Consider the following 19,130-nt stretch of genomic DNA (forward strand, 5'->3'; position numbering starts at 1 on the left):
TCGGCTCGGGAGGTCGGCCAATCATGTCCAGTCGGCTCGATCGGACTACAAGGGAGGTCGGCTCGGGAACTATTGGGAGGTCGGCCTCGGAGCTCGACCTGGGAGCTCGGCCATATCTTTTAAGCCTCGATTATGGGTATTTGGGAGGTCGGCTTGGATGACCTCTCGGATGACATATCGTAGAGGTTAGACCTGCAGCGGAGGACCCCTGAACGAGGGTCCGGCTTGAACTGACGCAAGGGCACAGCATCGGTGGGAGGAAGTCCTAACTCCCCACTACTGCCGGACTGACCTAAGGGACCAGGAGTGCTAGGAGCTCGGCGCTTTCGGGAGGATGCGCTCCCAGTGGCCTGCGGTGTCTCAGTCATTGCCACCACAGTGACCTTTTCCGCACTGACCTCGGTGGCCACAGCCTTGCCTTTGCTCGCGGCATCCGAGCTGGTCTTCTGCTGCCGCTTCTGGGCTGCAACTTTTTGTATCAACGCATTCATGACTCTGTTAGCTGAGGCAAGCAAAAGAGAGTCGTGTTAAAAAAAAAAAAAAAAAAANCAGCCCTCCATTGGGAGCAGATGTCCCACTGGTCCGAGGGTCGGACGAAAAAGAAATGATGTTTCCAAAATTTATTGGAGCTAGGGGACCCCTCGAAGAATTGACAGTTTGGCCGAGCTGAGAAGTAGAAGGGACCCTCTTCTGACCTCTTTGGGAGGTAAAAATAGGAGAAGGTCAGGGGATCCACTTCGTAACCCAGGGCCTTGAAAAGAACAACAAAATTACACAAAGTGCGGAAGGCATTTGGGGTAAACTGGCCGAGGTGAATTTGGTAAAATTGGCTGAGCTCCTGGAAGAAAGGGAGGATCGGGAATCGAAGTCCACCCTATATCTGGTCTTGGTAAAAGGTATAGTAACCGAGAGGGGGATTATTAGCTCTCTCCTCAGAATGGGGAAAGATAAACTCGTAATCGGCTGGGGCGTGGGAGAGAGCTCGGAGCCGAACCTCGTCTGATACGTCCAACCACGAAGGGTGGAGCTCGTACCAAAGATCAGGTGCCCCAATTAGTTCCTCAGGATGAGTGAAACCGAGCTGGTTCAGGACTGCGCCGTCATCACCAGCTTCAAGGCGAGAGCTGATCCCCAAGTGCTCGGGGTGCTCACCTGACCCTGAGATTTCCGTTAGGGGATCATACTGATCCACCTCTTGGAAGACCTCTTCGGAGGTCGGCGAAGAACGATATGAAGTCATGATTAGAAAACTTACGAAAGATCGGGAGAATGAATAGGAAATTGGAAGGGAATTTTGGGGGTCGGAGCCGAGGTGAAGAGATGGAAGATAAAAAAAGAAAATGACTGAATGGAGGACTAGTATTTATAGAGGGACCAGGACAAGATCGGACCGTAGATTTCAGATGAGCTGGACGGCTAGGATCGTCTTGAGATGCGTGAAAGTAACCGTTGGACTGACACGTGATAGCGACGTTTCATATTTAGGGCGGGAGCCAGCATACCCAAAAGCCTCGGGGTTAATCTCAGCTCTGCCTTTACTTGAAAGAATAGTCCAGCCAGTAGCAGGCTTCGTCTTTGAGCTCAGCACAGCTGCGGGATCAAAGCCCAGCCGAGGGTTCTACCCATTAGAACAGAACGTGCCAGAACTCTGCCGGATCAGCTCAGCTCCTTTAAAACTTGTTCACCTTAAGCACAATATAGCTAAGAATTTCTAAGCTCGGGAGAGCCCTAGGCCACCTCGAGTTCGGACAACGAGCTTCTAATCTACGAAGTCAGCTCGACTTGAAGGGGGGGACTCGTGATACCCCCGGGGTCGGGGATTTCCCGGGCCTACTCTCGGTGGCCTAGACAGTTGAAGGCCCAGTGACCAGGAACTCGTGCCGAGCTAGCTGCATACAGGGACCTCATCCGGGAGGTCATCCAAGCCGACCTCCCAAATACCCATAATCGAGGCTTAAAAGATATGGCCGAGCTCCCGGGTCGAGCTCCGAGGCCGACCTCCCAATAGTTCCCGAGCCGACCTCCCTTGTAGTCCGATCGAGCGCATCACCATAATGAACGTACCTGTGCAGTTTGGAGGAAGCCTGTGGAAGAGTTCTTCAAGTGCAACGTGGATGCGGATTTTGGCTCTGACAAAAGATCTTTTGGCGTCATCATGGTAATCAGGGATTCAAACGACTCCTTCATAGTAATTCGAACTAATTTTCACAATGGAGCAGCACTTGTAAAGGAAGCAGAGGCTGTTGCAATCCACGAGGCTCTAAGTTGGATTAAGGAACTGGGCTACGACAAAGTAATAGTGGAGACTCAAAGATATCGGTAGATGCAATCCATTCAAACGAACCCGATTTCATTGAATTTTGCATCACCATATCAGCCTGTCGTGCACTCATTAGGAACAAGAGTTCGCTTAAGATCGAACATGTTAGGAGGCAAGCAAATAGAGCCGCTCACACTTTGGTGAAAACGGTCTTTCAGCAAGCTTGTTTTTGTGTTACTTACGTAACTCCAATTCTATTCGTTCTATAATTATGGATGATTGTAAATTTGTAATTATCCAACTGAAGATTAATAATAATTGCAATTTGTGTTTCAAAAAAAAAAAGCAAATTAAACACATTTTTAGGAATCATTTGAAATCAAAATTAGAAATTTATATATCTATACTATATTATTAAGGAAGAGACCTTTAGAGTAACTAATTTTTAGTGTCATGGTCTGTTTTACTAATTATATATATTAATAGTGTTAAAAAATTAATGCAAATCATATGTAGTTTAGCGCCTAAAGAATTTGTTTCTTAACCATGAGATTGTAGGTTCAATTCTTACTTTTATTTTTTTTATTTTTTTTTTCTATTTATTTCTTATAATTATATTTTAATCCTCATTAAAATATAAACTAAATAAATTATAAAAAAAATATCGTACACGCAACGCCTACGGTGTACTAGTCCCTAATTAAATTCCTACACGGAGTCTTGGACATTTAAAATCTGCCATCGAAATGCATACAATTAATCTTGATTTTTACCAAATAAAAATAAAAATCCTAGACACCATGCAGAGTCACCTTTCTCAGTTGTGTGAACAGAAAGCTACAGACAAAAAACGGTATCTATATAGATAAGAACATGCGGAAGTATCTCGGAGGCGACAGCAATATGGGTGGCAGAAGCGGCGGAATGCTCAGAAGCGTCCACAGAGCTGTCAGGGCCGGCATCGGCGGCGCGCCGCCTGACCCCATTTCGTCTTCCACCGGTTCCGGCTTTGTTTCCACTTCCAGTTCAAGGAAAACGAAGAGGTCTCGCATAAAGCAACCGTCCTCTCCGAACAGAAACTTAAACCTCTCTAATTCTTCTTCTAATAATAACAATAATGGGTCGTCGGCTTTTTCTTCACTGATAAATCTTCCAATTTCTGCTGCTTCCGGTGCGGCTACACCCGCGTGGAGAGCTTGTTCTTCTCCTACTTGTGACGATTTGGAGTGGGAGTATGTGGAGGGAAGCGGTGGAGATGAAAAGGCGGCGGGGCATTTGTTTTACGACGATTTTGTGTTTGCAACTGTTCCATCTAAAGATGAAGTGCAGCACGCAGTTTCTGCTCTACAACAGTACGAGTTCTTGAATCTGCCAATTTTTAAGAAGTATTTTAATTCTGTTTAAATTATTAGAAAAAAATAATTGTATGTTTGTATTTGATTCAGAAGGGTTCTATGAATTTTAAAAGTTCTTGAATATTCGCTTGTTCATGAATTATTGATATTGTTAATTGGTGTTGAATGTCGATTCTCATCAATTTATTGTCAAGTAATGGGCAAACTAATGACTGAAAATTTACATGCACATTTAGGTTCAGTTAGAGCTTTAGAGTACCAGGAAAATTCTTTTTTGAAAATAGATCTTGGTTTCAAGTGATATGAACGAGTGAAGAAACAAGCTCCGATCCACTTGGGATTAGTTTTGATTGGGAAAATAATTTTTTTGTTGTATGACTTGTTTATATTTTGCTTTTTGGCCTAGTATTCAAATTCTTGTTTTAGTATAATAATTTTGATATTTTTTTGCTTTTAATCCTATTTTTCGATATAGTGTCGAGAGCTGATGCAACACTGAAAATTGCTAAAGGTGTAAAATTGCTTATGTGGTGCAACTGACTCGTGTACCAAAATTTGACAAGTTAACTTACTAAACCCAAAATTGTAGAAGTCAGTGGACTAGTCAAATATATTTAGTCACTCATTCAGTCTTTAGTTGTATAAATACTGATAGAGCTTATGTTTTGATTTATTTATCTCCAGGTTTGCTGGTATACAATGTCCAAATGAAGAACTTGCAGATGATTCAGGCACGAATTTTCCCAGCGGAGATAGAAGTCCGATGGGGGCAACAAAGAGTATATCTTCTGACGAGCTCGAGTTGGATTGGGTCGAGTCCTTTCCGTATCTTTGTGATTATAAAATGTTGCAACCTCAAGGATCACAGAGAGTTTATGATGCCTTTCATTTATTGCAGACCGATCCTTCTGTTGAAGGTCTTCATCAATACTATCTTGTTTCTGTCTTTTTTATTCTAGCTACCGCACAAAGTTCTGCTACTTCTTCAACACACACAGCTTTCGCCTTTGGGCGAAAATCGTAATACAAACGTGAGAAGTTTCACTTTTATTGTTTGAGATTTGATTTACTGAACTGTGATACTTGTTTTAGAGGATGGTGATTTCTTTATCATCCTACAAAGCTGTTTGGGATGCTGTCTTGAACAATGATGTTGTTAGGGAGCTCAGAAGTTCGATTACTCAAGGTTTGTCTGAAACGCCTGCACTAAATCTTGAAAATGTGAAACAATAATGAATTCAGTGTAACTCGTGTTTCGTTGCTAAACTTCTCGATTAGTTGATGATGAAGTAAGGGAAAGCGCCGAGGCCTCCCCTGATGATGGATCCAATCCATTGAAGGATATTATGGATTGGGTTTTCAATTACGCTAGAGCGAAAATCATGGAGCTGATTAACAAGATCACGAAGATCGTGCATGACATTTTTCATCCTTCAGACGAAGGCGAGAGATTGTATTATGGATCCTGTCGAGGAGAAGCTTAGAACTTCTTTGCTTCTTTCCGTGGTCGTCCTATTGATAGTTATTATAAGTCGAGTCCAGAGCGCTTGATCATAAATCTGTCGAGTTCATTGATGCTTCCTATCGTTGTGCAGCTTTATATCGAGGGATTTCGATCTTGTGTTGTGTATTCATGTTGTTGAGGTCGGATGTGTAACTGGTACGTACATGGGGGTTATGTGTAAAATAAACCAATCTTTTTCAATCTGAACTTGGATATTTAGATTGTTAATCTAGTGGAGCTGAAATATCAGCTACTAGAACCTATCACAATCCATTTTTAAACTATTAGAATTCTGGATCTGCTGGAAGTGGATCAAGTAGGATGCCACTTGTGAAGTGTTCAGAAAAATTTTACAATTTGACACTAAATGTATACCTATGGTTGATGTTAATATCAAACTTCATTACCTGGATCATCAAAATGTCACTTTCTACAAATTGTTTCTGAATTTTGCCCTGCTCTCAATGTAGTACCATCCTTTACTCCTACGTCGTCGAAATCATTTTCCGCAGTCATATATTTGAAGCCATGTACAAAACTTGATAGGACCGAATGGCGTTTATCCCAAATTGATTACATTATCCAGCATTGAATCTATATCAGGACTCACAACTGCCCGTTTCATCAGTGCCCCTAATTCACAGCAGTGTCTATCGCTGGTATTAATTGCCACAATATTTTGAGCAAATGTGCATTCAGAGCCAGGAGAAACCTGCAAGATAAGAGGGTTCTGTAATTGCGTTCCACGAAAATGAGAGCAAAATTATTCAAACATCAGGATACTGTCAGAATTATGAAGGGGCAATGTCTGTGGTTGAAATAGACAAACTCGTTACCTTAAAGATATATCTTCACTAATCTTGTCTCATTATTAAACTAATGAAAGAGTAGGCTACTCACATCATACAGGATATCTCCTAGCTTCAATTTAACATTGCCACTTTTGTATACCAGCATCTTGCCCATGCATCCTTTAGGCAACTCCTCCAAACCAATTTTTTTTCTCGAATCATATCCATTCCCAGATATTCCTTTACCCTTTGTGCTGGTGGAAACACTTGGAGCGTTGCCAGCTATCTGTTTCCCTTTAGCAGCAGCAGACAGAGGCGCTGATGGAAAAGAGCTACCAAGTATCTCTTTCTGATTTGCATCTGATTTATCGATTACCTTCAAGCTATGAGCTCTCTCTCCCTGGTTGGTTCTCGAGTCTACCCTGTCTAGAGGTAGATTAGCAGGAAACTGAAATAGAAGCATCTTTGGTGTATCATCTTGGTCCTGTGATGAATATATATTGCATATCAATTGCATTAATTCACCATCATTATATACATCAGCATGCGTGAGCTGGTAGGTATGGTTTAGGGGTGGAGGTGAGTAGTGTGGAACTGGTGAGGCAGATTACCAACCAGCAAGTCAAGATCTTTAGCTGAACAAAGTGTGTTCTCATCATACTTGGCATTGTCCTCAAATTCAGCTTCATCAAGAAGTTCTGGGAAAAGGAAACAGGAAGATAGCTAAACTTTCCCTATACTTAGGGTTTCCCAAGATTTAGATATTGTTTTTCTTTATGAAAGACAAAAATCAGAAAGAGCTCTATTGTTGAAGTACCACATTGCACTTAGGAAATACCTGGATCTCCTGAATAAGGCCTCCTTAAAGGAAGGGTAACAGGATAATTACTGTGTTCATAATCCTGTAAACATCACAAAATAATAGGTTTATAAAGCACAATTATATTTCGTCGCTTTTTCGGGATGAAAACAAATCGGAGTTAAATATCAATATATTACTACCCAGGGTTCCATGTATTCTCTTTTCTTCTTTTTGATAACAGCATCAGTTGAATCTGAACAAGTTTCCGCAATTTCCGTTTTATCAGTTGAGGGTGAGGCAAAACTGATTTGCCTATTATCAAATGCCACCTCTTCAGCATCAGCAGCTTCACTTTTATCCATGGTCCTTTCCCTTGGTTTGCCAAAGGTCCGTAAGGGCGTTGACGCGACTCCATGGGAAAATACAACTTGAACCGAAGCTGTAGTTTTCAATGCTCATAGTATGTTATTTATACTCTTAAAGTATCCATACATAAACTAGCAAAGCAGCAGACACTGAATAAAGGAACAAATGCAGAAGCTAATGAGAAGAGCAGGAAAGGAGATTACATTTTTTCTCGACTTTAGATCCACGCCTTGCTAGATCCTGCAATGGAAAATTATAGCTGTAAAAAAACTTGCAGCACATTATCATTCTATAAACTTGCTGCCCTATGCCACAGCAGAACAAAAGAAGGTATAGAGACAAAAGAGGTATTGGCAGAGCGTCATCAGTTTGTCAATCCTTAATCTCCTGTTTTTCGAGTTTCCATGAATTATTTGGAAATACTGGCTCTTTCCCTCGATGGAAAACTTTATTTGATCTTACTATCAATATACATGACGTAGAGAGAATCCCAAATCAAGGAGAAGTTTTATATGACTTCTTTGGTATTGAAGCTTCCCTCAATTTAAATATCAAGATTTTTGTTTGTTACTGTTGTCTCCACCAAGTCAGAAGTTGCAAATCAAAAATACCAAAAATAAAAAATAAAACCAAATACATAATTGTAAACAGTAATCTTTAAATCCCAATCGAGGTAAACCTTTTGGAAGCATATAATAATTAACACTAAACACTTCCTTATTAAATCACTCTATATTTTGCATTTAAAAAAATCTAAACAAAATTTTTTCTTTAAATCGAACAATTTTTTTAAATTGAAAATAATTTTAGGTTGATTGTTTAATATCATTTGTTCAAATTAAAAATAATAATATCGTATATAACCGTGTGTATCTTTTACTAATATATATATAAATAAAAATGGAAAGGCAATAAATAATCAGAGAAACTATAAATAAAAGGTCAAAAGCTCGAATCTGAGAGAGAGAGAGATCACCTCGACTCGGCGAAGAAGAGCTCGCTGTTCAGCTTCGATGTCATCGCTTCCATCATCCTCGGCTACTGTTTCACTACCAATTTTTTTAAATTTTAGAAAAAAAAAGTAAGTGTGTGTGTGTGTGCGCGTATAAACATCTGAAGGATAAAATTATCGAGTTGAGCTATACATTTTGGTGGTCGCGGATTTCGCAGGTCTGCGAGGAGGGCCTTTGGGAGCGAATTTCACCTGGGAAAAATGATTTGAATAGATTGAGAAGTTGATGGAGAAAACCAAAAAAAGAAAAGAAAAGAAAAGAATGATCAAGTGCGAACCTTTCTTGGAATTTCAGAAGGGGGATCTGGATCCATGAAATGAGCGGGCGATTTTCAAATCACTTAATCCTGTGATGTTGAATGAGAAAAAAATCAGTTAGCCATGAATCAAACGATGAAAAATCGAAGGTATTTTCTGCAAAATCTAGAGTTTGAGAACGGGGAAGAAGACGAAAAATAGGGGAAAAAAAGGGGCTGGAAGGGTTTCGAACTTGCGAACGCCTGGAAAAGTGTAAAGTATGATTGCCAATCTTATCACGTTAGATTTTTGTTCTCGTTTCGGAATATTTATATAAATATAAAATTTTAATTAATTTAAAGACAATTTTCCTATTCACTTACATCAATGTCCAGTGAATGAGAGATGAAAATATGTGGCGATCAAATTCTTGCTATTATAATTGAATATTCTGCTGTAGAGTTTATAATTTTCAAAATTACTCCTTAATATTAATTTTTTTTATTAACGATGGAACTTTCAAAAAATTATTTTTCAGTGGACACTGAATAAACCTTTATGTTGACATAATAATTTGCAAATAACGTTAATAAAAAACTATTTCATGGTATTTTACTTTCACTTTCAAGTAAGCTTGATTTATCTTTCTAGAAAAATATTTGGACTCCAAGATTTCATTTTTAGTAATATTTATGTATAACTTTGTGTTTGTAATAATGGACAACGTATACAAAATTTATGTATGACGAATTTATTTTTTATATTTAAATAATTATCATAAAAAGATATATATGTTATAAAAAGTTTATTATATAAAATATTTTGATAGATTGGTGAAAAATAAGTTCAAATATTTATATCAACTTCATTTCTGTTAAAATAGGATTTAAATTTATAGCCAAAAAAGATTCACTAAGGAGATCTTTAAAATAAAAGCTTTTGCATGGGCAATGAAGCGCGTCTTCTAAGGGAGGAGAACCCTACACGTAGATGTTTCCTCATGCGAGGATGTGGGTGGACCTAACGTGATGAAGATCAAACAGTCAGAGAAATTTGGTCGTAAATTAATTTTTAAATCGAGAACTTGTTGAAGTGAACCCGCAGGCGTGACTGCTAACGGAAAGAGAAAATCGAGACTTCGTCGATGGGCTCAAAAATTATATAAAGATTATTTTGTTGATAATCTCGTTTACAATAAAAAAAAGATTTTCGAAGATGATTTCGAAAGAGAAGATATTTGTTTTTAGAATTGTTGAAGCTTTACAAATCGGTGTGCCTTAATTTGTCAAACGGAGGGACACAACCGATAATCTCGGGTTGTCATCACTTCAGAAAATTATGGATGCGGGTGCCTGCATATGATGTCACAGGCGATGATGTTGACGAATATTTGAGAATGTGCATTTACAATGTTGGAGTATTTGATAACATTTATACAAGGGGTTGTACGATATATTTTCTTAACAATATTTAAGACAACAAACATATGCAGATGTTGCTAAGCTAAATGTTTGCTCAAAGAGGATTTCCTATGATGCTCGGAAGAGAGAGCCACAATTGCTGAGAATTTTGTTAATTCTCAAATGCATTTAATTTATATATATTGGGATAGTCTCGAATCTGATACCTCTCCCATTAAAAAAGTAGTTGAGTTTCATATTTGGACTGCAAATCTCTCATTCATTTAAAAATTTTGAATACGTTAACTCAGAAGCAGCCTTGGGAAATATGGTGTTTTGAGTAGGGGTAGATACTCTTTTCTGACCCACATGGATTATAAATCAAACTTGGGACTCAACTTATACACCCAATGCGTGAGCCTGCATACAAATTTGTGCCAATAATCCAAATTTGGCAACTGTGATCAAGTGAACAGAAGCTGATCCATTTGAAACATGAGGTTACCCGATTTTACAACGAATGAGTGTTTCAAATTTTCAATACAACTATGAAAACAAAGTCCATTAATATACTAAATTTTTTTTGACACTCATAAACATATATACAGGAATAATCATTTGCAGCAGACCACAGAAAACTATCTTGCGGTGGGTAACAGCTTCGACGATGCTGAGGGTTCTTGACGATAGCTAACACCAATCTGTGAAAGTAGTAACAAGAAAATAAGGTTCAAACCATTGACTACCGAGTATCACTCAGAAAACATTATAGTCGTAAGCATCTACAAAATAAATAATTGAAAAATGACCAAGTCCATGAATCCACAGCAAATGAGGGGAAGTGACTGTTACGTTCTTTGGTTTTGGACCCCTTTAAATGGGAAAAAGATTGTCAAAGTAAAGAATTAAAAATCTATTATTCAAGAATTGTTAAATGGAACTTTTCTGAAACAATTTATTTTGAAGTGAACGGAGAAAGACTGAAAAACCGTCAATCATTCATGTTCCCAAAGGTAGTAAGGCAACCCATTCTTTAAACATGTTTCGGTTGAGGAAAGTGCCAAACAGGCAGGTGCACTGAAGATAAGTACAAAATAACATATGCCGATCTGATTTAAAATATATGACTTACTTAAACGGGACAATCTGCACATAAAGAGAAAGTCATAAGAGAAGGCGATTTTGAGCTGGTCATCAATGAATTATTATAAACTTGAATAGGGTGAATTCGCTCTCTATTGACAATCTTCTGCGGTAGACCCAAAAAAATATGGCTTATATAGGTTGTCAGCCTAACGCAAAACCATAGTTGCTCTTCTAATCAAATTTTCCCAATTTCAGCGAATTAAATGAGAGGTTGTTGCTGAAAAATATGCAAATTTTATACTAACAGAACACCACAAAATTAAGTAAAACAATGGCCAGTGGATTTACCTTGAACTCAGGAGCTGGAGCTACCTAGATCGAAGTCCATCGTGTAATCATATTCTATGGTAGGAATCACAGAAGCCATGAATTTCAAAAACAAGAAGAGGTACCTGTAAGAAATTATATTTACAAATAGCTACAGAATTTAAATGAATCAGGGCAAAAAATCAGTCAGAATCAAATAATATAATCCTTGAATCAAGCTCCAATGAAATTTTGCATTAAAATGAAAACCAAAACAGTCGAAATCAACACATTTAAAACAAGAATCCCTTGGGATTTACAATCATTTTGTTAAAACCTCGGAATTAGAAAATTCCGCATTTGTAAGGCTTATTTTTCCAATTTAAAATTAAATGAGTATTTAAAGAAATCAATTAAAGGGCTGTTTCTCAGTATTTTGAGTTCATATATTCAAGTCTCACAACAGACCAACCTTGATTCTCCACTTTTTCTCCCTCCTTGCTTAGTAATCGCTATAAGATTCAATAGTGAATCAATATGTTTTCCAACCAACTTCAGTTCCAATTTACAATTTAATGAGTATTTAAAGAAATCAATTAAAGGGCTGTTTCTCAGTATTTTGAGTTCATATATTCAAGTCTCACAACAGACCAACCTTGATTCTCCACTTTTCTCCCCTCCTTGCTTAGTAATCGCTATAAGATTCAATAGTGAATCAATACATTTTTCAACCAACTTCTGTTCTTTAAGTTTACCGATTTTCTGTACTTCAAGAAAAATTTCATCAATATGTAAATCATAATATGGAGACCTGTTCAATAATCTATCTAGCTAACCAAATTTTAGTCTATGAAAACATGTCTTTTAATCTAGTTTCTGGTTTGCCACGTGGAGTACATATAGAGAATAACAAACAAAACAAGAAAAACAACAATGGGATTTGCATTTCAGACTGGACATGTTGAGCAGTTATTTGGTTATATTTCAGGGATTAATCTTCTCAAGGATGAGGGTAAATCTGACGTGACTTTCTTACAAAGCATAATAAAAACAGTCATATTGACAGTCTTCCCAAGTAGGAGTCAAAATAATAGTGATTGTGAGGAAAATGAAAGACTCAAGGCAGAACCAATAGGAAAACAATAGCTGGCAAATAAAAGGTAGGAGAAAATAAATACTTGTCAACTTCAGGCTCTACTCCTCGTGACATTAGAACATCAATGATTTTCTTCATCACTGCCCCATGGCGACATGGATGTACAGAAGCATGTTTTCCAGGCAAGTGCGGATGGTCTTCAATGGTGACCTGATAGCAATGTTAAGAAATAATATGCGTTACCTAGTCAGATACTTGGAAGTAATGATCAAATAATTTGAGACCTAAAACTCTCAGCCCCGATCTTCCTCTCTTTTTTAGGGTTATTCAGGTCTTATAAATCAGCAGTACAGATTAAAACATGACTACAAATAGCCAAAGAAGATCAAATAAAAAAATAGTGCCCTATAAATGGAGTAGGGCACCAAAATATGCTAAAATAATAACTCACCGTTTTGCGAGCATGGTCTTGACTAACATCTTCAAGAACAAGTTCTGGTTGTAGAAGCATCCTCGACTGCCATTGACCAGTAACAAATATTGTTATTCCTAATAAATGGAAACATTTCCATAACCGGGCACAAACGTCTCACTAATTGTCTGATTTTGTTAAATAGAAATTAAAAATGTACCATGAAGATTAAAAATTAAGGCAACTGACCTCATCATAACCAGTGAGCCATACACGGGGCGTTTGGTAGTATTTGTCATATCTGAGTCAGAGAATATCATATAAGGTGCATGAAACTAAAAGTAATTATGGATTTCAAGAGCAAAGGTGGCCTACGTTATGCTAACATCATATGTTCGTGTTCGTAGAATGTTGTCATCATCAGGTTCATGGGCCACAAGGTATACAGTCTGAAGCATTGCCTGCATTCAACAAAAAGTTCAAAATAGTAATATTATTATCAATCGGCTACAACATTTTCTCATTATCCATATCGAGCATACATAGGTAGGGAAAATCCATTTTAGTAGGATCTTCGTCATTTGCTTGTTTCTCAGGTTCACTTTAGCTGACTGATGTATTATTCTAGTTGCTGTCTTGCCTCAAACCCAGACAGTGAATACAATCCACAAATGTTGAAAAATTCGTCACATCAATCCTCATTTAAAAACAAATTCAAGGATTACAGTATGATTGATTCGTATGCAAATAAATGAGGTTGACTAAAAAGAGTCCAAGAAAAGGAAAAGAGTTCTCCACGAGAAGATTTTGAACTTTAAACATGTGTGTTGCCAGAAGGCCTGAACCGTCTTAGACTCACTTGACTGTGCTCAAGGAATCAAGGATAAGCAAAACAATTTTTAAAATTAATAAATAACACCAATAGTTTAGCAAGTGGTACTGTCTAACTACTTCTCTAAAAGCATAAATAGTCAGCACGCTCAATAAATACTAACTCACAGGATCGTTTTCAACGAGGTTGTCTGCATCATCAAATTCTGCCATATCTGGAATCTCCTCCTCTTCCTCGCCACCAAAATAAGATGGGATTGACTGAATTGTATTCTTTTTGCTGATTTCAAGTGTCTCCATGGAGGGTAAGTTTTCATCTTCGTCGTCTATGCTTTCTAATGAGCACAGCAAAATGTCGTTGACGAAGACTAGTACATAAAATAATAAATATTACATATTCGCAACTCAAGTAATAAAACCACTGATACACCTTTAGGTTTGCCATGAGTTGCCAACCAACCATCATTCTCGTCATTCTCAAGTAAAACTTCACCTCCAGCAGCCTCATATTCTTCTTCTATAGAGGAAGCTCTACGTAGACAGGGGACTGCAAGTAGAAAGCTCGCTGAGTAAGAATGACATGAAAAGAAAAGAAAGAAAAGGCAAAGTACATGCATGATATTGTAAAATGATAAATACAGGTGAAACAAGGCTTATTCTCTAAGAAAGCCACGGCATGTGGCATATGGTGGTAGACATTCTACAGGCATGTGTATGATTAAGAAAATAAAAAAACTGACATAAAAGGCTTTGGAATGACCTATCTTTGGGCAACATTTGTTCAATACTATAACAGATGAATATCCTATTGAAGATAAAAACCTCAAGACTAACCAATTACCAGCACACATAAATTCAGTGACTCGTTATATTATTCATAATTGCACTTTTGAGCAACGCCAGCATTTGCCAGAATCCTAGGAAACCACTTACCATTTCTAGTTATCAAGAATTGTTTGTCCGTAGGCAAATATGATTTCCTCTTGCTAGGTTCACCTGATTCCCTGAGGATCAAGAAGTAAAACATGAGCAAAATAATCTCACCGTATCTCACCTGAAATAACGTAAAAATTCCTTTCACGCAAAATCAAACTTTCAATTATGCCATGTCTCTTACTTGGAGAATCACAGTGTGATTGCAAAATTGACGCTATATCGCGCACAATAAGCACCCCCACCACATTTTAGTACTGAAATCCTAATCTGAATATATGACGATCAATTTCAAATTCACTGAATAGTAGGAGTCAGCTATGCCTATTGGGTTAAGACCCAACTGCCACATCCCAACTCCCAAGAAACAACCTTTTTGACTCACAAATTAAATTTCACTTCACCACCATAAAAAAAAATTCAATTACAACATTTTAGCTCCATGATAATCCATTAGCAAACCAGGTTAAACAAAAAAAAAAAAAAAACCCAGACAAAGATAGAACTGCGAATACACAACACGGATTGGCAATCAATGAAAATAAGGATTTGGGATGAAGGGCAAGAGCCGGCAATTTACCACGCCCATGTGGGGCACTTGGAAACAAGGTTATCCCCAGCGAGGATGAACTCATTGATGGTAAGAACGCCTTTCTCTTTGAAGGCGGAGACGGTGCGGGGACTCGTAATTCGCTCCACCGTCCCCTTGAAGGCTTCGTGGATTTTCTGTGACAGCACCATCCTCGAAATCCGCCGGAATCGGAATCACGAATCTAGGTTCCCCGCGATTTTGATTGGAGATAGGAGAGAGACGGGAAAATCGTGGCAAACTGATTCTTCTGCTTGTGCAAAAGGAATTTGACTCGCAACTTCCCTGTTATTTAATTTAAACTAGTACTCGATATCAAGGTTTAAAAAACGTCAATCGCTCCAATCGCGGACGTGGGAAAGCGAGATTAGTAATCTTTAAACTTGAAAAAACATTTTTTATCTTTAATTTAATTATAATTATCTCAAACTAATAAATACATAAAATAATACATAAATATGATAAATTTAAGTCTAATGCATTAATTCTCATATTAATAAAAAAACTCAAAATTACAATCTTTATTTTTTTTTCAACTAGACCACATTAAAAAATTTTAAACATTTGTCAAGTCATTGTCAGACACGCTTAATCATAATTAAAATTTAAAAATAAACATCTAAATTATAAACCTAATTTATTATTTTAAAATAAAAGGACATACCTTCAAAATAAAAAAAATTAAAAATAAACAGACGCGATTAATTGTGCTTGTCGAGCTTCAAGCTTAAGCGTGCTTAAACGGGCTTTTTAGAAAACTGCTCAATATACAGTTCGTTTTTCATTAAATAAAAAACAAATAAAAAAGGAAAAAAATAAATGATAAAATAAAAAAAATACAAAAGTGATGTTTTTCAATTAAGAGATCAATTAAGTGTAGATAAAACGGTAGGAAAATTGAAACCAAATCGAGAAATGTAATAAATAAAATATCGTGAAAACATATTAATCATATCTGATAAATGTTTCGAGGATCGGACGATGGTTAAACCAGTAGTAACTTACCACTAATTACTATGCCGATGAACTACTTTATAACCAAAGAAAAGTGTGATGACATAATGCAACTTATTTCCAATTAATTGGTGAAACATGAGACGAATATTAGGAAGTTAGTCATTTTATATTGTCTCCTCTTTTTTTAGTCATCGGATGTCATCTTATTTACCAAAATAACACACACTTTGTGCCTTTGATTTTTTTTACGAAAATGTCACTCACATTTGTAAAATAATAAAATTGACATATCTATTGCGTTTTATTGAATATTTTCTTTTAACAAAAATGCTACATTTTTTTATTTCACCAAATTTTTTTGGTTAAAAAATGAATTATACAAACATGCAACGCAAAACACAAGACAATTGGCAATAAATGAAAATAAAGATTTGGAACAAAGGCAAGAGTCAGAACTTCACCACGCCATGTGAGGTATTTGGAAACAAAGTTATCTCGACGAGAATAAGCTCATCGATGCTAAGTTCTTTCTCTTTGAAGGCAGAGACAGTGCGAGGAGTCATAATTCGCTTCACCATCCCCTTGAAGACTTCGTGGGTTTTCTGTGATATCACCATCCTTGAAATCCGTCAGAATCAAAATCATGAACATAGTTCCCCCGTGATTTTGATTGGGGATAGGAGAGAGATGGGAATATCGTGGCAAGTTGATTCTTTTGCTTGTGCGCAAGGAATTTGACTCGGAACTTTCATGTCATTTCATTTAAACTAGTACTTAGGTACGCACGTTGCGTGTTTGTATGTTTTGTTTTTTATAACGAAAAACAAAAAAATAAATGATAAAATAAAAAAATACAAAAGTGGTTGTTTTGTGAATAAATATCTACCAAATGACAAAAAAAAAAAGAAAGAAGAAATGTAACATTTTTGTAATTAAAAAATCATCAAATTATAAATAAAAATGACGAATTGTGGTATTTTCGTAATCAAATAGTCAAATAGACATCAAAGGGCAAACAAAAAAGAGGAGTGTTTGAGATTACCAATTTGTCTAACAATTTTGGTTGTGATTATAATTAAATTAGGATAAAATAGTAAATTTCTCTAAAGTTTTGTTAAATTAATTAAGAATCAATTGGTAAAGGGTGTTAAACTTTAATAAGATTAGTGTTGTTTTTGAAGTAATATTTAAAAATTTATTTTTCTTATAAATAAATGTGTAGATCAAATAGTTTTAATATTTATATTAATAATTATTATTATATTATATTATATCATAATTTTAATATTTAAATATACGAGATATTTAGTAACTTACATTTGGTAACCAAATAAAAGTTTGGTAAAATAACCTTACCTTTTGTAGGTAATGCATTTTCATATTTTCCAAAATAAATAAATAAAAATGTACTTTTTTACCAATATAAAATCATGTTATTTTCTAAAATAATATATAAAAAATATAGATTAAATTTCAAAATCCAATCACTTAAAAAATTATAATTTTACTTTTTCATTTTTACGATGAAACACACACATATATGGTTTTTGAGTTTTTCTAAACTCTTTTTTTGTACACAACGTAAGTGTCACAAGTATTAATATTATACAAAACTCCTATAAGACCGTTGTACAATACAAATATGTGATATCAATATCCTACTCAATATGACTCATGAAAAAATATTATTTTTTTATTCCAAAATTATTATTTTTCACTCCAAATATGGATCGAGTCAACTCGTCTCACGAATATAGATTTGTGATACCGTCTCACGTGAAACTACCTCTTAATATCAATTATGCTTGTTTATTTCCTAAAAAAATATTGTTTATAAAAATAATATAGAGCACGTTTCTCACATATCTTTACCTCGGTCCATGCCTTATGTGAAAAATAATACTTTTGGCATAAAAATAAATTTTTTTATTGATTGGATCGGATAAAAGATCTATCTCACAAAATAAATTCGTGAGACGGTCTCACGTGACTTTTTGTGATAAATATATTATGGAAGAAGTGTATTTTAAAAAAATGATTTGGATATAAAAAATTGGAAATTGGTTTGGATTTATATTGTCAATATCGAGGTACAAGACACCTCGCCAAATACAGCTTAGGGTTGATCCATATTTTTTAAAAAAACTTTTTTCAAACTGATCGAATTGAACATCACTCATGCCGTTATTTTCAGTTTATTAAATAAAATAATGATCAATTTTTTTTTCTATTTACAACGCATCGCATAATATATGTTAGGTATAATAGTTGTCTCTGCAAAAATAGCGATCAAACCGTGATGTTTGAGTATCGTTACAATACTAGCTATAAATTTTGTTAAAACGATAAACATTTGGTCCTGCAATTGGTATTAGAGGCAAAATCACGAGTTCGGTTTATCATGGATCGCAAGAAATGCAATTATTGAACGAGAGATTATTGGATGCAATAATTACTTCTACTAGAAAAGCGATCGAACCGTAACGTTTGAATTATTGTATATTTCAAAAGAATACAGATACATCATTATAATCAACTATAATTATTAGTAAATGGATAAATACTCGGTCACACAATAGATTGTGAGATAATTAAAATAAAAAGACGACACCAACCATATCGCATTATTAAGATAAATATTTTTCCTATTCATGATATAGTTGTATATTATTCTATTTATATTTAACCTTAGCAACTTGTAAACAAAATCTAATTTTATTATATTTGGAAACATTCTTCCCGCGATTTTGCCATAATTTTACACAATTTTTGAAATAAAAATTCTACACTTTTAGGGCATATTAAGTTTCAATTGAAAGCAGAAAATCATCTGTTCCAATTGGTGTTTCAAATTGTGTAATATTTTTTTCAAACAAATTCCAATTTCACAAATTATTAAAAATTATATACATCAAATATTATATATAAACAAAATACATAAAAAAAACATTCAATTAATCTTTTTTTTTAAAAATGAACAATAAATTGTATTTTAAGCACAATAAATGATTAAAACAATATATTGTTGATTTTTTTCTTAAAAAAAATTACTCAAATGTGTCATATCTTATTTATTGTATTTTGTTTATACATAATGTTTAATGTGTTTAATTTTTAATAATTGTTGCAAAAAAAATTTGTTTGAGCAAAGTGTAATACAATTTAAAACACCAAATATATATATACGTATATA

General features: G+C 35.6%; 4 protein-coding genes across 8 annotated transcripts in view; 1 reads left to right on the plus strand and 3 right to left on the minus strand.

Moving 5' to 3' along the window:
* Positions 1 to 19,130, minus strand: part of LOC140973842 (large ribosomal subunit protein eL15-like) — a 94,483-nt gene that overhangs the window by 6,998 nt on the left and 68,355 nt on the right. The gene's annotated exons all lie outside the window — the stretch shown is intronic.
* Positions 3,051 to 5,322, plus strand: LOC140973836 (uncharacterized). Its single transcript, XM_073436926.1, has 4 exons — positions 3,051 to 3,612; positions 4,300 to 4,529; positions 4,706 to 4,801; positions 4,894 to 5,322. The coding sequence occupies exons 1-4, from the start codon at positions 3,134 to 3,136 to the stop codon at positions 5,097 to 5,099; spliced, it is 1,011 nt and encodes a 336-aa protein (XP_073293027.1). The 5' UTR covers positions 3,051 to 3,133; the 3' UTR covers positions 5,100 to 5,322.
* LOC140973835 (uncharacterized) lies at positions 5,428 to 8,618 on the minus strand. Of its 2 annotated transcripts, XM_073436925.1 has the most exons (10): positions 8,581 to 8,618; positions 8,369 to 8,437; positions 8,224 to 8,282; positions 8,055 to 8,127; positions 7,282 to 7,318; positions 6,913 to 7,151; positions 6,749 to 6,812; positions 6,526 to 6,608; positions 6,020 to 6,394; positions 5,428 to 5,831 (listed from the first exon to the last, which is right to left on the minus strand). In XM_073436925.1, exons 2-10 carry the CDS (start codon positions 8,402 to 8,404, stop codon positions 5,679 to 5,681), a joined length of 1,119 nt encoding a protein of 372 aa, XP_073293026.1. In that variant the 5' UTR covers positions 8,405 to 8,437; positions 8,581 to 8,618; the 3' UTR covers positions 5,428 to 5,678. The 2 variants fall into 2 exon arrangements, with proteins under 2 accessions (XP_073293026.1, XP_073293025.1); XM_073436924.1 differs by having other exon boundaries at positions 8,369 to 8,586.
* LOC140973837 (autophagy-related protein 3) lies at positions 10,194 to 15,263 on the minus strand. Of its 4 annotated transcripts, none has more exons than XM_073436928.1 (10): positions 14,972 to 15,263; positions 14,392 to 14,462; positions 13,889 to 14,005; positions 13,627 to 13,793; positions 13,003 to 13,088; positions 12,877 to 12,928; positions 12,667 to 12,732; positions 12,298 to 12,425; positions 11,162 to 11,265; positions 10,194 to 10,428 (listed from the first exon to the last, which is right to left on the minus strand). In XM_073436928.1, the coding sequence occupies exons 1-9, from the start codon at positions 15,130 to 15,132 to the stop codon at positions 11,169 to 11,171; spliced, it is 945 nt and encodes a 314-aa protein (XP_073293029.1). In that variant the 5' UTR covers positions 15,133 to 15,263; the 3' UTR covers positions 10,194 to 10,428; positions 11,162 to 11,168. The 4 variants fall into 4 exon arrangements, with proteins under 4 accessions (XP_073293029.1, XP_073293030.1, XP_073293032.1 ...); XM_073436929.1 differs by having other exon boundaries at positions 10,194 to 10,598; XM_073436931.1 differs by lacking the exon at positions 10,194 to 10,428 and adding an exon at positions 10,660 to 10,873.

This window comes from Primulina huaijiensis, chromosome 3, assembly GCF_012295235.1.
Source record: "Primulina huaijiensis isolate GDHJ02 chromosome 3, ASM1229523v2, whole genome shotgun sequence".
NCBI lineage: Eukaryota > Viridiplantae > Streptophyta > Magnoliopsida > Lamiales > Gesneriaceae > Primulina > Primulina huaijiensis.

Bases quoted from the DNA above. Each gene is read 5' to 3' on its own strand.
- LOC140973836 (XM_073436926.1), top strand. From the start codon at position 3,134: ATGCGGAAGTATCTCGGAGGCGACAGCAATATGGGTGGCAGAAGCGGC. The intron at 3,613-4,299 runs GTACGAGTTCTT...ATTTATCTCCAG, and splicing joins GCAGTTTCTGCTCTACAACA to GTTTGCTGGTATACAATGTC. The intron at 4,802-4,893 runs GTTTGTCTGAAA...CTTCTCGATTAG, and splicing joins CAGAAGTTCGATTACTCAAG to TTGATGATGAAGTAAGGGAA.
- LOC140973835 (XM_073436925.1), bottom strand. From the start codon at position 8,404: ATGGATCCAGATCCCCCTTCTGAAATTCCAAGAAAG. The intron at 8,283-8,368 runs GTTCGCACTTGA...CATTTTTCCCAG, and splicing joins CTTCTGAAATTCCAAGAAAG to GTGAAATTCGCTCCCAAAGG. The intron at 6,813-6,912 runs GTAGTAATATAT...TGATGTTTACAG, and splicing joins GAGAATACATGGAACCCTGG to GATTATGAACACAGTAATTA.
- LOC140973837 (XM_073436928.1), bottom strand. From the start codon at position 15,132: ATGGTGCTGTCACAGAAAATCCACGAAGCCTTCAAGGGGACGGTGGAG. The intron at 14,006-14,391 runs GTAAGTGGTTTC...TTCTACTTGCAG, and splicing joins ATTCTTGATAACTAGAAATG to TCCCCTGTCTACGTAGAGCT. The intron at 12,733-12,876 runs GTCAGTTGCCTT...GGTCAATGGCAG, and splicing joins GGCTCACTGGTTATGATGAG to TCGAGGATGCTTCTACAACC.